The sequence below is a fragment of the Silurus aristotelis genome, assembly GCF_946808225.1.
Source record: "Silurus aristotelis genome assembly, chromosome: 5".
Taxonomy (NCBI): domain Eukaryota; kingdom Metazoa; phylum Chordata; class Actinopteri; order Siluriformes; family Siluridae; genus Silurus; species Silurus aristotelis.
This window is the reverse complement of record NC_139578.1, coordinates 30,704,016-30,721,954: the sequence shown is the minus strand read 5'-3', so window position 1 is coordinate 30,721,954 and position 17,939 is coordinate 30,704,016. Positions and strand designations below refer to the sequence as shown.

Genomic DNA, 17,939 nt, shown 5'->3' with positions numbered 1-17,939 from the left:
ACATATACATATATATATATATATATATACATACATATATATATATATATATATATATATATATATATATATATATATATATATATATATATATATATATATATACAGTGAGGAAAATAAGAATTTGAACACCCTGCTATTTTGCAAGTTCTCCCACTTAGAAATCATGGAGGGGTCTGAAATTGTCATCGTAGGTGCATGTCCACTGTGAGAGACATAATCTAAAAAAGAAAATCCAGAAATCACAATGTATGATTTTGTAACTATTTATTTGTATGATACAGCTGCAAATAAGTATTTGAACACCTGAGAAAGTCAATGTTAATATTTGGTACAGTAGCCTTTGTTTGCAATTACAGAGGTCAAACGTTTCCTGTAGTTTTTCACCAGGTTTGCACACACTGCAGGAGGGATTTTGGCCCACTCCTCCACACAGATCTTCTCTAGATCAGTCAGGTTTCTGGCCTGTCACTGAGAAACACAGAGTTTGAGCTCCCTCCAAAGATTCTCTATTGGGTTTAGGTCTGGAGACTGACTAGGCCATGCCAGAACGTTGATATGCTTCTTACAGAGCCACTCCTTGGTTATCCTGGCTGTGTGCTTCGGGTCATTGTCATGTTGGAAGACCCAGCCTCGACCCATCTTCAATGCTCTAACTGAGGGAAGGAGGTTGTTCCCCAAAATCTCACAATACATGGCCCCGGTCATCCTCTCCTTAATACAGTGCAGTCGCCCTGTCCCATGTGCAGAAAAACACCCCCAAAGCATGATGCTACCACCCCCATGCTTCACAGTAGGGATGGTGTTCTTGGGATGGTACTCATCATTCTTCTTCCTCCAACCACGTTTAGTGGAATTATGACCCAAAAGTTCTATTTTGGTCTCATCTGACCACATGACTTTCTCCCATGACTCCTTTGGATCATCCAAATGGTCATTGGCAAACTTAAAACGTGCCTGGACATGTGCTGGTTTAAGCAGGGGAACCTTCCGTGCCATGCATGATTTCAAACCATGACGTCTTAGTGTATTACCAACAGTAACCTTGGAAACTGTGGTCCCAGCTCTTTTCAGGTCATTGACCAGCTCCTCCCGTGTAGTTCTGGGCTGATTTCTCACCTTCCTTAGGATCATTGAGACCCCACGAGGTGAGATCTTGCATGGAGCCCCAGTCCGAGGGAGATTGACAGTCATGTTTAGCTTCTTCCATTTTCTAATGATTGCTCCAACAGTGGACCTTTTTTCACCAAGCTGCTTGGCAATTTCCCCGTAGCCCTTTCCAGCCTTGTGGAGGTGTACAATTTTGTCTCTAGTGTCTTTGGACAGCTCTTTGGTCTTGGCCATGTTAGTAGTTGGATTCTTACTGATTGTATGGGGTGGACAGGTGTCTTTATGCAGCTAACGACCTCAAACAGGTGCATCTAATTTAGGATAATAAATGTAGTGGAGGTGGACATTTTAAAGGCAGACTAACAGGTCTTTGAGGGTCAGAATTCTAGCTGATAGACAGGTGTTCAAATACTTATTTGCAGCTGTATCATACAAATAAATAGTTTAAAAATCATATATTGTGATTTTTGGATTTTTTTTTTAGATTATGTCTCTCAAAGTGGACATGCACCTACGATGACACTTTCAGACCCCTCCATGATTTCTAAGTGGGAGAACTTGCAAAATAGCAGGGTGTTCAAATACTTATTTTCCTCACTGTATGTATATGTATATGTGTATATGTGTGTATATATATATATATATATATATATATATATAATGTGTATGTATGTATATATATAATGTGTGTATATATATATATATATATATATATATATATATATATATATATATATATATATATATATATATATATAATGTGTGTGTATATATATATATATATATATATATATATATATATATATATATATATATATATATATATACACACATATATACAGTGGGTACGGAAAGTTTTCAGACCCCCTTACATTTTTCACTCTTTGTTATATTGCAGCCATTTGCTAAAATCATTTAGGTTCATTCTTCTTCCTCATGAATGTACACACAGCTCCCCATACTGACAAAAAAACACAGAATAGTTGACATTGTTGCAGATTTATTAAAAAAGAAAAACTGAAATATCACATGGTCCTAAGTATTCAGACCCTTTGCTCAGTATTTAGTAGAAGCCCCCTTTTGATCTAATACAGCCAGGAGTCTTTTTGGGAAAGATGCAACAAGTCTTTCACACCTGGATTTGGGGATCCTCTGCCATTCCTCCTTGCAGATCCTCTCCAGTTCTGTCAGGTTGGATGGTAAACGTTGGTGGACAGCCATTTTTAGGTCTCTCCAGAGATGCTCAACTGGGTTTAAGTCAGGGCTCTGGCTGGCCATTCAAGAACAGTCACAGAGTTGTTGTGAAGCCACTCCTTCGTTATTTTAGCTGTGTGCTTAGGGTCATTGTCTTGTTGGAAGGTAACAAGACAATCTTATATAAGACAGGTGTGTGGTCTTATATAGACAGGTGTGTGGCTTTCCTAATCAAGTCCAATCAGTATAATCAAACACAGCTGGACTCAAATGAAGGTGTAGAACCATCTCAAGGATGATCAGAAGAAATGGAAAGCACCTGAGTTAAATATATGAATGTCACAGCAAAGGGTCTGAATACTTAGGATACCATGTGATATTTCAGTTTTTCTTTTTTAATAAATCTGCAACAATGTCAACAATTTTCAAAAAATGTTTTTTTGTCAGTATGGGGAGCTGTGTGTACATTCATGAGGAAGAAGAATGAACCTAAATGATTTTAGCAAATGGCTGCAATATAACAAAGAGTGAAAAATGTAAGGGGGTCTGAATACTTTCCGTACCCACTGTATATATATATATATATATGTGATCTTTACTTTTTTCCTGATTTAGTGGAAGTTCTTAATGAACACAAGCAGATGGAACAGTGATTAGATATATATTTAAATCAATTGTTTTTAAAACTATCACAATGTGGATAAATTCAGGATTAAAATTATGCTGTAGTTACCACTAGAGGGAGACAAAGGCGTTTTTTACTAAAATTTTTCACTTCAGCCACCACAAATTGAGTTACTGTAGCCCTCTTGTCAGCTCAATCCAGTCTGCTTGTTTCTCCTCTAGACTTTGTAAAGAATAAGTTGTCTGTGTCATTTAGAGACTGTTGTGTAAAATTTCAGCAATTTTTTTTTAAAACAAGTTACCACAGGAGTTTATACATTGTATTGCTGACTTAATTTTAATGATTTCTTAAATCATAAGTTTTACAGTGTGTGTGTGTGTAACAGACTTTATTGAATTTTGTTATGCTGTACTAATTCTGGATTGACTGGTGCTCATTGTGTGTGTAATCCATTTTTCCCCTCGGGGCTTGCCAGAGATAGGTAAGGGACACGCGCACTTGGGGGTGCAAAAGTGTCGGTGACTTCTGGCTGAAGGTTATGCTGTTTTAATAAAGTGGTAAAGAGTTTGGATAATCTCGTTTGTTGTTTTTTTTACTCAATATAAAGTGTTTAGGCGAACCCTACACGAACGTTCGGTTACATTGGTGGCAGCGGTTTTGTTTTGTTTTTGTCGTTTACCTGGTTCAGTGTTACCGCAGGTGTTTAATTAGTTAGTTTATAGTTGAAAAGTGCTTAGCTGAGTTAGCATGCGCGGTTTCAGCGTGGGCGCGGCCATCATGTGGTGTAAAGACGAGGATGATTTCGACGGGACCGCGACAGGATCAACAGACACGTGAGAATTGAGTTCCACCGCCGTTCTCCGGTGACGAAAAGCAGAGCTTTCTATGTTGGGCGCGGCAGTTTGAGGTCGCGATCTGAGCACTAACTGAGGGAGATGTCGCTGCGTCCTATAATTATGAACTGGTGAGAATTCGGCCGACACGCTTTCGCAGAAAGAGGAAAAGTTTCGCCGTTTCGTGGCTGGTCTGGATCCTGTGCTCAGAGCTAAATGCCACGAACAAGGAGCAACAGACTTGGAGGAAGCTGTGATAATTGCCGGCCGGTGTGAAATGGCTAGGGACACGATAAAGACTAATTGCATGCCTGTTAATAATGCCTATGGTAATATGGATGGAGTTTCTGCTGTTCACTCTGTGACTGATAATGGAGGACTTTTTAGAGCAGTGGATCAGCTAACAGGGGAAATGAGCGATATGAGGATGGAGCTAAGGCGTTTAGGTGAGGAAAACCAAAGACTGAAATCCGGTGTGAGTTCGAGAGCGACGAATGAGTGGAGTGGAGACTCTCGGTCTAATGGTAGGTGCCAGTGTCTCTGGGGGGGCCGTGGATGCCAGTCACGTGTTTTTGACAGCGCACGGAGACTGAGACTGAGAATAAAATGTTCCAACGCAGTGATGAACATACATCATGTATGGATGTTCGTGATTATAACAACTCATATGCTGCTCACTCCCCTGCTAGACGCAGCCCCAGCCCTGCTCGTAGATGGACCAGTCGTGAGGATGATTCAAGGAAAAGAGGCGTTCGATTCATGTCTCCTGGCGGAGCAGAACGTCGCAGTGTGCCGGGAAACGGACAGTAGCTGATGTTGCGGCCCAAACACCAGCTGTACTACCTGAGGGCTCTCAGAAGGACAGTGTTAACGATGGCTACTCAGTCCCTGAAGACGTGAATGTTATTTTCAACAGTGGTCAGGAGCTGCTAGTGTCATATGTGAGAGGAGTTATTGAAGGTGTTGAAGTGCAAATGTTAGTGGATTCTGGTTCCAGTGTTTCTCTCATGAGCGCCGACTTTCGTATGTCAATTCCAACACTTCGTAATCGGTCGCTGAAAAGGGACTATGTGTCGGCCCGTGCTGTGAATGGATAAATGCTAGATACATTAGGTACTATCACAATAACATTTCAGCTGGGCACTGAGTTATGGCAGCATGTGTTTCATGTGCTGAGAGAGAGCACACAAACTGTATTGCTAGGCTGGGACTTTCTATTAAGGAATCATGCTTTATTGGACCTCAGCTGTGCTAAGCTACAACTGCGGGACATCTCAGTTCCTCTCCTTACCAGTAAAGACTTTGTTCCCAGGTGCTGCAATGTTTCGCTGGCCACTGCTATGACCTTACCTCCACTCAGTGAGTCTGTGGTGCCTGTTAAAGTATGCTTGCCTAATACAGCTCGCTTAACGAGTGACTTTGTTGGATATCTGGACCCAAATGTGGCAGATTCTTCCAGCCTAGTTGTTGCTCGCACGGTAGGCACAGTTCACAATGGACTTACTAAAGCTCCGATCTAAAACCCTACCGGGCCGGACATTTTCTTGAAGGAGGACATGCACCTGGGTGAATTTTACCCAGTTGATGACTCCGATGTTCAGCCATTCCATACTCCAGTGGATATAGCGACAGTGTCCTTTCCCAGTGATATCCCTCCTTTGTCGCTGGATGAGTCACCTATTTTTGAGTCTGAGAAAACTTCACTTTCGTCATTACTGTTGGAGTACAACGATATTTTCAGCTTGTCCAGACGGGATGGCAGTAAATGTAAACTTGTAAAACATCACATCAGAACGGGTGAGCAAGCACCAATTAAGCAGCGTGCATACCGTGCAGCCCCAGGAAAACGGGTTGAGATAGAGAAATAAGTGTCTGGCCTGTTAGCAGATGGCGTTATTGAGGAAAGCTGTAGCCCATGGGCATCACCAGTTGTTTTAGTAAGGAAGAAGTGTGGCGCCTGCCGTTTTTGTGTAGACTATAGACGCTTAAACAGTGTGACTATTAAAGACTCGCATCCCCTGCCTCGTGTGGATGACACCTTAGACGCGTTAGCAGGCGCGATGTGGTTTAGCACGCTGGATTTCTCTAATGGTTACTGGCAGGTGGAAGTCGCAGAGGATCGAGAGAAGAAGGCCTTTACTACGGGACAAGGGCTCTATCAGTGGCGGTCCATGCCAATGGGTCTTTGCAACGCTCCTGCCACATTTCAACGTTTGATGGAGCTAGTTCTCAGAGGGCTCCCGTGGCACATCTGCATGGTATATCTCGATGACATTTTGATTTATAACAAAACATTTGCAGAACATCTGTTGAGCCTCAAGGATGTGTTTTCACGAATCCAGTCTGCTGGGTTGAGACTGAATCCAGGCAAATGCCACCTTGCCAGAGATCATGTGGTTTTTCTGGGCCATGTAGTCTCTCAAAAGGGTCTCCAGCCTGACCCTAAGAACACTGAGAATGTCTTGAATTGGCCAGTTCCCCATTCTCCTTCTGAGGTGAGAGCCTTTGTGGGACTTTGTTTCTATTACAGACACTTTGTTAAGGGTTTTTCTTGCTGCCAGTAACATTAAATTTTGTTATGCTGTACTAATTCTGGATTGACTGGTGCTCATTGTGTGTGTAATCCATTTTTCCCCTCGGGGCTTGCCAGAGATAGGTAAGGGACATGCGCACTTGGGGGTGCTAAAGTGTCGGTGACTTCTGGCTTAAGGTTATGCTGTTTTAATAAAGTGGTGAAGAGTTTGGATAATCTCGTTTGTTGTTTTTTTTTTTACTCAATATAAAGTGTTTAGGCGAACCCTACACGAACGCTCGGTTACATGTTTTAAAACAGTCTTTAGATAAAAATATGGTAAGAAGGAGCAAGCAATTTTGTGTCAACTTATGTCTATTTGACATGTGACACTACTATCTCTCTGCAAGTGGGTGAGTAAGTGTGCTCACAGTAAGTGGTCAAGCTTTAACTCACACCACTGAAAGTAAACTGAAAGAAATAAAGATAAAAATACTGGCAGCTTCCTGGCTCTCTGTGGGTACACAGGAAGTGGTAAGGCTTTAACACTCACTGCTGCTCTGCCACTCAGTCAGTCATTAGAAGGACAGGATGGAGATCAGGTGACTACCTTTGATGCTCTGTGAGTAAATGTTCTCTTGGTGTCTAAAGTGATGAGGTTATTGTGTGAGTAGGACATTTGTGTACGTTAGTTGGCTCAGTGTATCCATGCTATGAGAATTGTTTAGTTTGAGGTGTTACTCTTAGGTACTATAATAGTTAAACAGTTATGAGTATCAATACAGCACAGGTGTTCATAATCTACAATGTAAACGAGTCTGTATTGTTGTAATCTGAATTTGATCTGTCCCACATTGTTGTCTGCTGTTTAGTAAAGGCCACTTATGATAATTTGACTGACTAACTGAAATGATTTCAGCTGCTGTGGCGGGCTTCTGCCTATTCGGCCCTGTGCAAAAGAGAAAAAAGGGAAAAAAGTAAAAATATAAAATGTTAGCATATACTTGTTGAAAATTAATTATGTCGTATGATTGTCCAAAAACATCACGAATTATTGTTTGCCTGTCTCTGTTCAAATATAAGCTATAAATGTGCTGAAACAAACCCTTTCAATGAGTAGTAATAATACAGGCCTGGTAGAAGAGACACTTTTGTGGTTGTGGTTTAAATTTGAATGCAGTGGTGTGTAAAGGGAGGGAGGAGGTGTAACTGTGAAGCAAACACTAATTGTTAACTCTTTTATCTGCTGATATAGTTGACATTCTACTGATACTTACCAAGCACTTTTAAAGGCAAAAGTTGGACAACAATATAGATAATATTGGCAAAACATGCAAAAATTACATGAGAGTTAGATGTTTTTATGCCTATGGAGGAAGAGAAATTGATTTGGTCTCGGATATACTTAAAAATCCATTTTCAGGAAAAGCTAGACATCGTAAGGAGGTCGGCCAACCCTGAAGCTAGCTAGCTTGTCTCAGCCCGGGAAAGGGTTTGTTCACCACTTCCAGACCAGTGAATGGTATTAAGAGGTGGATGAAGTCAGGTAAGTCCCCACTGAAGGCCCAGATATCAAATGCATGGCCCGCCACTGGTATTAATGGTTAAGGATAAAAAAAATATATGATGCAATGAATTTTGAAATAGGCTTTCTGGTGGTATTCGTGGCTCAGACACACTCTCCCAGTTTAAGTGTAGATATAATATGTATCTTTTTAGCGAGTCCAACACATAACACACATCACATATCATATCCTTGTGCTCCAGTACATCTGATTGAGCACATTATCAGCTTGTGCTTGTTAATATTATAAACAGCAGCTACGCTAACTCCTCTCCACTGCTTCTCTTTCTTTACTCATCCCGAGGCATCCTGAGATTGCGCCAGCTCCAGTCGTGTCCCCCCTCATGATTATGGACCTTTTTAAAAAAGGTATAGATTAGGACCCTGCAAACATCCTGAACCATCTAGAGACGTACCAGCACTATTTGTATTCCACCTCATGTGGAGTTTTTACAATGGACGTCTTTTAGTGTTTAAAGGCTCTGGCATGGAGAAGCTGGTGTTGGATCTATGATGATCTCAAATGTTGAGCTATTTTATGAGTTGCTCAGTAGCTCCTAATTCCATAACGTCAGATGACTATATAAGACTGTAGAAAGGACATTACTCATAATTTTACATTTCAGTGCTCATGTTAGTTCTCACTCTCCAGTGTTCTGTATTGTTTAAAGACTATAATTACAGTCTTGATGTCACCCAAATGAGGATGGGTTCCCCTTTTGAGTCTGGTTCCTCTTAAGGTTTCTTCCTCATTACATCTAAGGGAGTTTTTTCTTGCCACAGTCACCCCAGGCTTCATCATTAGGGATAAATACACATCATTTACCTTAATTCTTAAATTTTGTGAAGCTGCTTTGAGACAATATCCATTGTGAGAAGTGCTATAGAAATAAACTTGAATTGACAACAGTGACTAAAAATTTACTGCTTTTGTTATTTGCTGCTTTCAGATTTAGTGTTTGTTCGCACAGTTTTAATGGAATCTATCAGGATGTCGCGAACGAGCTGATCACACAACCTGATGCTCGTGAGTCATAGCAGAACAGATCCAGTGCGACTGTCCCGAAGTTAGCAAACAGTTTACACAATAGCACTTCACATGCTCGTGCATGACTGTGGTACTTTTATGCCACACAAGCTCCGCTTTGCAATAACCTGCAGGTTCAGGTTTCCTTGTTGAGTTTAATATTAAATGCTTACATGCCTTGGATGACTTGGTATGCACCCTTTTTTTCTGCTGCCGGTTGACCCTGTACTGTCCGCCATTTTGCTTGCAGCTGTATTATCTTGCCATAATGCTAAACCATGACTTGAGCAGCCCAAATAATCTATAACAGCATTCATTGACAACTAATTTTAATATCAATTATTGATATTTTATGGAATAGTTGTAGCATTTCTAATATCTATTTTAATGTTGTATATATACAATATAATATTACTGATAAAATCTCACAGATAGTAAATGTAATAAGTAAAGTTTGCATTAACTTACATACCCATAGCAGGGTGTTAATTTTATTACCCCCATGCATCATGTCCTCATTCACTTCTTCTGTTTAATAATGATAGCATGTGTTATCAAGAAACAGGAAGTGTTGATGTTTCTGTGGAACTGAAAGAAGTCGCAAATAGAGTCTGCAGACAGTAAAGGAGAAGTTAAATATATCTAAGATATATTTATTCTTTCTTTCTTTCCTAGTTTTGTGATCTGACCAAGAAACACATGAAGTGCTGAGACTTTAACGTACCACTGCTCGGTCAATCATTAAAAGGACAGCATGAAGCTCAGTCCACTCCCTGTGATGCTCTGTGAGTAAATTGTCATGGTCTGTCTTGTTATTGTTTATTCGTACATTCTGTACGTTTGCTGTGAGGCAATGTCCATTGTGAAAGCAATATAGAAATAAATAAATGTAAAATTGTATACAGTGTAATAATACAGTGTGTATGTTTATATAATATATTGCCGAAAGTATGATGTCTCCTGGTTATATGTATGGTATGTGATATTGATTTGCTCGAATTTGCTTTTATAATTTCCTCCTGGGAAGCTGTTCCACTAGATTTTGTGTTCATATGCACACCACACAATTGTTATACTTTGTGTTAGTCTATCACATGAAATCACAATAAAATACATTTGAGTTTGTGGTTATCACACGACAAAATGTGGAAATATTCATGAATAATGAATAATGTATGAATAATTTTGCATTGCACTATATATATATATATATTTATTGATATTGGCTACATATTTGGTTATAAGTAAAATAGTGATGGCTGTTTAGATTGCTTAAATACAAATGAATCTTGTGAGTTTGCTGCTTCCACAATGTGCATTTTTATCAATAGACTGAATCAGTATCATGTCATTTGTTTCTGTTCCCGTTTCAGTGTCTCTCATACCAGTGGTAAATACTCATGTTCAAGGTAATTTATTTATAGATTATCGTTTATATTCTGCACAACTTTATAACTTGTAATGTGGACCAGGGTTGTGGAGAATTTGATATTTTATTAAGGACCATTTACTTTGTGCTATTTTTAATTTCGTAAAAATGACTTTCAGTTCATATAAATAATGCTCATTCATTATATACAGAAACAACCCAGCTATTAGGGTTGCACAAGCCAGCGCACTCTTAGTGCCGGTCCCAAGCCCGGATAAATAGGGAGGGTTGTGTTAGCAAGGGCATCCAGTGTAAAACGTGCCAAATGTAAATGCGGATCACGAATCAGAAATTTATAACAGATCGGTCGAGGCCTGGGTTATCAAACCGCCATAGGTATTATTACCGGTGGAAATTGGGGTACTGTTGGTTGAAGGAGGAGAAGGAGAGGAGGAAGACCCCTACAGAGATGGCAGGGAAAGGAGAAGTGTAGGAGAGTGGAGGTTTGGGTGGGTACTTCAAATGTTGGTACTATGACTGGTAAAGGGAGAGAGATAGCTAATATGATGAAGAGGAGAAAGGTAGATATGTTTTGTGTTCAAGAGACCAAGTGGAAAGAGAGTAAGGCCAGGAACATTGGAGTTGGGTTTAAACTGTTCTGACATGGTGTGGATGAAAAGAGAAATTAATATGAATTTCTGATTTGTGATCCGCATTTTTGATTTGGTACATTTTACGTTGGATGCCCTTCCTAGTGAAACCCTCCCCATTTATCTGGGCTTGGGATGGGCACTAAGAGTGCACTGGCTTGTGCAACCCTAATGCCTGGGTTTATGTCCTATTACTTGATCTGGAAAAAATGTATTGATGCATCACTAATAAATAATCTAATGAAATAATTCAGAGTTATTAGATTATTGGAAAAAAATTTTTTTAAAAATTTTTAACAACCGAATGCTTTGTAGGAAGTGCTAAAGCTGTGCTGTCCATAAAGCCTGATACACTTGTGTTCAGTGGAGAACATGTTACTCTCAGATGTGATGTACAAGGAGGAGCAGATGCTCAGTCAACATACAGCTGGTATAAGAATAATAGCAATCTCCAAAAGTTCGGACGTGATTTATTATTCATAGAGATTAGATACTCTGACAATGGTTCTTACAAATGCCAAGGAAATTCTTCAGAGCTGAGTAATGCTGTTGTAGTGATTGTATCAGGTGAGTCTTTTTTTTTTTTTTTCTTAAACATACTGTATGACATTCCTTAGCTAATAAAAAAAGCTAATATTAAGCTAATAATTTTTCAGGATTAATTTTTACTTTTTTTATGTAAAAGGTACTTTTTCTATCAACCTATAACTCTGTTTTATATATATACTGTATATATTATATATATATATATATATATATATATATATACACACACACACACACACACACACACACACACACACACACACACACAGTGTTCCTGATTTCTTATTTTTTTGCATGTTTGTAACACTTTAAGGTTTCAGATCATCAAACTAATTTAAATATTGGTAAAAGATAACACAAGTGAACACAACACAGTTTTTATAAAGGTTTTTTTAATTAATAAAGGAGAACAAAATCCAAAACGAGAGAGAGAGAGAGAGAGAGAGAGAGAGAGAGAGAGAGAGAGAGAGAGAGAGAGAGAGAGAGAGAGAGAGAGAGAGGGATGGATGGATGGCAGGCAGGCAGGCAAGCGGTATCTGAAGGGGAGATCAGAGAGTTGTGTAGAGTTATGATGAGATCCTGATCTAGAGATGAATCACATGGGATGACCAGCAGTTCAGTTTTGCTGGGGTTAAGTTTTAGTTGTGCTCATAACTACTTCAGGACAGAGTGTGAAACAAACAAAATTGATTTTGTATCAAATATGAAATAGTCACTTGTTAAAGCACAGTGAATTTTCTTATGTTGTAAAAGTGAAAAACTGCTCTGACACAATAATCATTTAATTCCAACAGATAAACCCAAACCGACTGTGGGAGTGAATCCTCAGAGCTCCATCTACACTGGAGACACGGTCACTCTGAGCTGTGAGCTGCAGCACATGACTGGATGGGAGTTTAAATGGTACAAAAATAAGCAGTATTTACAGCATTTGGACACTGAACATGAATCCACCAACATACTCCATGTGACAGATAATAATGCAGGAGAAACAGTGTATGAGTGTATAGGAAACAGGTCTAACACATTGGCACGCACATTCTACTACACAGAGCACAGTGATCAAGTCAGGATTATTTTTAAAGGTACGTCATGATTTTTCCCTTTTAACAGGTTTGTAATTAGGTTGGTGAACACAAAAATTATTTAGATATGTTTTTAAATATGTTCATCATTTGTGACCAATGAACTGCCACAAGTCTAAGGAAAGTGATTGCAAAATGGATAAACACACCCCTAATCTTTTATAATGATGTTTATACTTGTATGGAAAGTGAGAAATGTAGGAACACTCCATAATGGGTATAATCAGGTAACTGTTGAATTCTAATTGGTCAAGATGTGGTTTTGTATAACACAAGCTCTGACAGTACACAGACAGACAGACAGACAGACAGACAGACAGACAGACAGACAGACAGACAGACAGACAGACAGACAGACAGACAGACAGACAGACAGACAGATAGATAGATAGATAGATAGATAGATAGATAGATAGATAGATAGATAGATAGATAGATAGATAGATAGATAGATAGATAGATAGATGCTGTTACACTGTAAGATGTGTGTGAGTTTGATTTTGTGACACAATTATGAATTATTGGATAGAATCTAGAATTGTTTATTAAATAATATTATGATGATGATAATTTAGTTTTTCCTGTGTAACAGAGAGACCATCAGTACTGAGAGTATCTCCACAGAACTGGCTGACTGAAGGAGACTCAGTGACTCTAAGCTGTGAGGTTACAGACTCCTCTACAGACTGGACATTCAGCTGGTACACAGTTGTTCCCTACAGAGACGGTGTAACTGCAATAAATAATACTCACAATTCTATCATGTATGTGGAGCTTCTCTCAGACAGCAGCAGAGGATCTGGAGGCTCCTACACTCTCAGACCTTCTGCTCTTCATCACACAGGAGTTTATGTGTGTAGAGGAGAGAGAGGAGAACCAGTCAGTCACACACTGTACAGCAATCCACAGCCTCTATGGATCTCTGGTGAGGAAAAATGTGTTAGGCTTTAGTGTACAATACAAATAAAAAAATAAGATCAGAATTAATGCAACCTTTTTAATGCCCATATAAAATGTAGTTAAATAATTGCAGTGGATATGAAAAGTCTACACACCCTTATACAATTGCGAATAAATTTTTTATATATAAAGACAGAAGCAACAACATAAATTTTAGCATTGTTACATCTTTAATGTGATCTTTTATATGTGCCAGCACTTTAATAATTGTTTTCTGAAGCCATGTTATTAATTATAATATATGCTGGGTCACTGTCTGGTTATGACATTTTTCTTTATTTTCAGCTTTTTGGACAAAGTTTTGAGCAAAGGGTCTTGGTATTTTGAGCTATTAATATTCCTATTTATTTTGACAAATGCCCTTGGCCTAGCTGAAGGAAAGCAGTCCCAAGCATAATGCAACCACCACCATGTTTCACTGTTGATATGGTGTTCCTTGGATGATGCTCTGTATTGGCAAAATATACCTTTTAGAAATATGGCAAAAACGTTTAAATCCTTGTCTTTTCCTATATAATTTGTGATGACTAAATGAATCTTTTGGCTTAATCTAGACTGTTCATATTGTTTTTGCTACCCTACTCTACAGCCCATACTTGTGCAGAATACAGGAGATGGTAGTCACATGCAAGAAGTGAGCAGTACCTGCAAGAAATTTTTGTAGTTCCTTCAGTGTTGCTTTTGGCCTCTTGGTAACTTCCCTTAAGATTTTTCTTCTTATTCTCTCATCAACTTTGGATGGCCATCCTGGTCTTTGCAATGTCCTGGTTTTTCTCCACTTATTGATGGTGGTTTTGACAGTGTTCCATGCTATATTCAGTGCCTTCAAGATCTGGGGGGGGGTTTGGGTGCTTTGACTGGGCCTCTAGTCCCTATTCCCTTCTTCCGTTCCCCTAGACCCTACCTGTGTCCTAAAGTTTTCCAACTGCTCATTGCTCCTCTGTGTATTTAAGTTATTCCTTTAACATTAGTTCTTGTTGGTTCATTGTCTTTACGTTCTTGTGTCATTATATTGATGTCATATGGTTGTTTTCGAGTTTCTGTTTCTAGTCTCTATATACCTTTTGTGTAAGATTTTTCCTGATCAAGTGCAGTTATTCTTAGTTTCATCTTAATCACTGATTGTATTTGTACACTTTGCATCTGTCTATGGTAATTGTTTTGTGCCTTTTATACAATTCCACAACTTTCCTGCTTTCCTAACTCAGTTTTAATGGTGTTTAAGCTTTGCTTTTTGCAGCTTTTATGATTATAAATTATTCCACATTAAGCATCCCTGTCTTTTACTAGATTAATAAAACCATATTTCGAACACACATCACTTGCACACTTGTATCCTCATTGTATGACTAATTGTACAACATTTTATTAACATGTTTCTGTGTTTAAGGTGAATCTCCTCCAGTGTCACTGATCATCAGTCCCAGCAGAACTCAACACTTTACTCGTGACTCTCTCTCACTGAGCTGTGAGGACCAGAGTAACTCTACTGGATGGACAGTGAGACGATACACAGACAGTGAAGGAGTGTTAGATTGTTCACAGTGGAGATCAGTTACAGGATCTACATGTAACATCAGCTTCCTCTCCACATCCTACACTGGAGTTTACTGGTGTGAGTCTGAATCTGGAGAAAGCAGTAATCCTGTCAATATCACAGTTCATGGTGAGTCTTCATGTAGTGTGTTTACTGTTAAAGAGAAAGAGAAATGTTTCATTATTGAATATTTAGAACACCAAGAGTATGAATGTGTGTATGCCATTTTGTAGTGCAAGTACACATACATACTTACATTTACAGGTAATAAGTGTAATAACACTGTGCATATATGGTATGTTTAATATGCTCTGAAATGTAAAATGTGTCTGTAAAAAAAATAGTAGGGTGCTGGAATCAACCTGAATAATATCGATGAGATTTATTATTAAAAATAAATTTAACATGCTGTTTATAGACTGTGTGTGTGTGTGTGTGTGTGTGTGTGTGTGTGTGTGTGTGTGTGTGTGTGTGTGTGTGTTTTACGCTTAAGTAAAATACTTTATTATAAAGTTTTGTTTAAATGTCAAAGAATGAGCATGATATCAGTTCTAATGCCTCCATAATTCCTTGTCTTTTAGTTATACAGATTAACTAGGGATAAAATCGATTTATATTGTATATGTGGTTTTCTGTGTGATAGAAGGTGATGTGATCCTGGAGAGTTCTGTCCATCCTGTGACTGAGGGACATCCTCTGACTTTACTCTGTTTATATCGTAACACAAATCCCTCAAACCTCCGAGCTGATTTCTATAAAGATGGATCAGTCGTCCAGAACCAGACTACAGGAGAGATGATCATCCATAAAGTCTCAAAATCAGATGAAGGTTTCTACCACTGTAAACACCCAGAGAGAGGAGAGTCACCGAAAAGCTGGATCTCAGTCAGACGTGAGAAATCATTTCATTTTCAATTAAGATTTTTACTGTCTTTAAATGATGAATTTTATATGTGAAGTGTTTAAAAGCTTAAATTCTGGCCTCTTACTTTCCCCAGGCTCAGGTTCTCTATCCAAAGGTGAAACAGTAGGAGTGGCTGTGGGATTGAGTTTGGTGTTTTTGGTCATTGTTTTACTGATCTTAATGGTCCTGCTGTGGTACTACAAAATAAATAAAGGTTAGCATATATATATATCATATAAAAAATATAAGATTTTTCTATTGTATGTTTTATCTTGTGTAGTATTTCTGTTTACACTGTGATCAGTTTAAAATAAAGTGTATCCATTAATACGAGGTGGTATCAAAAGGTTTTTAGGAATTTTTGGGAATGTGTCCTGGAAGTCTTCTTTTTGAAGCACCTTAAGCACTTTCTGTGATTCGTACTGGATCTCCACAACGGTGCGAACACAGTGACCTTTGAGCTGGATCTTCAGCTTGGGGAAGAGGGTGAATTCCTCAGGAGACAAATCTGGCGAGTAGGGTTGGTGCAGAAGTGAAATCATGTGAATTGTTCTCCGATGATTATCATGCACAAGATGCCAAATGGCTTTAACATTTTCGGAGGTTGAGCTCGTTGAAGGTCTGCCTGATCTTTGTGGCAGATTCTCACATTTTCTCTTTGTTTTAACTTGCTGTCCATAAAAAACTTGCAGATGTGGGAACGCATGTGATCAGAAAGGCACCATTAGTCTTGAATTTTTTTTAATACCACCTTGTATTTATAGATGTAGAATTGGATGTACAGTAGAATCTGTCTTCCTCTATTGGAAAGATTCAGAAATCCAATCGAATATCAGAACATAGTCAGAGCATTTTCTTTTGCATTTGCAACTTTGCAAGGTGAAGTTGCAGCTGAGAGCAGAGAAGCCACTTACTCACAGTTCACAAAGAAAAAGCAGGCAGACAGGACACATTTTAGTGTTTCTAATTGCACAAAAAGTAATTTTTATAAAATGTAATTTTTTATGCACATGGATACAATTCATTGAGATGATTTTGTTCTCTGCTACTGCAGATGCTGAACTTAATGATGTGATGTATGCTGAGATACAACTAAAACCAATGGAACAAGAGAAGAGAACACAAGGTAGAGCTAAATAATAAACATTTCTTATGTATCATAGACAACCTGCACAATGTTTTAATGTCACAATGTAATGAAATCACTCCATAGTGCTGTTACAAGAGAAAAAGTCAGCAACAGTGTAATGTTAAGTAATGGAGTTTTTGTTTACTTATAATAGTTTGCAGTAGTGAGCCATACATGTCACCCGTAAGGCCTTCTTCGGTGTCCTACCTGAATCAATTCACCTCTCAATACCATCATGATGCCATGTCTATAGAAACTATCAATATTATAGAGAAACGCAGTATAACAGAGCTCTGCATCACAGACAGAAATCTCATAGTGAAAATGAATATCACTAAAGCAAAAAATCCAATGAACACAATTAAACACGAAGCATCAATATCAACCTCATAAAATTACCCCTGGTTACCCTGTATTTTTTGCAGTACAGTTTTCCTTACGATTTGAAATTAAGGAAATAAATTTTTTGGTTGTTCTTGGTTTTGTTTGTGAGAAGAGAACACCAATGTATAAATGGTTAAACAATGATGAGCTTAACAACTGTTTGGGCTGACCTTTCCTCATGATGTTCAGCTTTTCTTGGAAAGTTTAACACTTTGGATGCCTTAATACACACCATGTTTGGAGGACAAATGGCACTGCACATCACTCCAAAGCATACAGCATTTCAGCATACAATACTGGCAAACTTCATATAATTGAAAAAGAAATTAATGGAAAAATGTACTGATAAAATTCTCTGCCATCTACCAGGATGATGAAGATGAAACAAGGGTCTACATTTCAGCAAGACAATCATCCCGAACACACAGCCAAGGAAACTCTCAATTGGTTTCAGAGAAAGAAAATGAAGCTGTTAAAATAGTCCCACCAATCACCTGATTAGATCCCATA

The 17,939-nt window shown here is 38.6% G+C and overlaps 2 protein-coding genes across 3 annotated transcripts in view; one reads left to right on the top strand and one right to left on the bottom strand.

Moving 5' to 3' along the window:
* Window positions 1-17,939, bottom strand: part of LOC310726770 (Fc receptor-like protein 5) — a 314,771-nt gene that overhangs the window by 120,602 nt on the left and 176,230 nt on the right. The window lies entirely within an intron of this gene.
* The window catches only part of LOC310726767 (sialoadhesin-like), a 185,253-nt gene that overhangs the window by 147,363 nt on the left and 19,951 nt on the right, over window positions 1-17,939 (top strand). Inside the window, exons 9-10 of the mRNA XM_083542624.1 lie at window positions 13,108-13,440; window positions 14,866-15,141. Coding sequence (XP_083398750.1) covers window positions 13,108-13,440; window positions 14,866-15,141 — 609 coding nt within the window. The remainder of the gene's footprint in view (window positions 1-13,107; window positions 13,441-14,865; window positions 15,142-17,939) is intronic.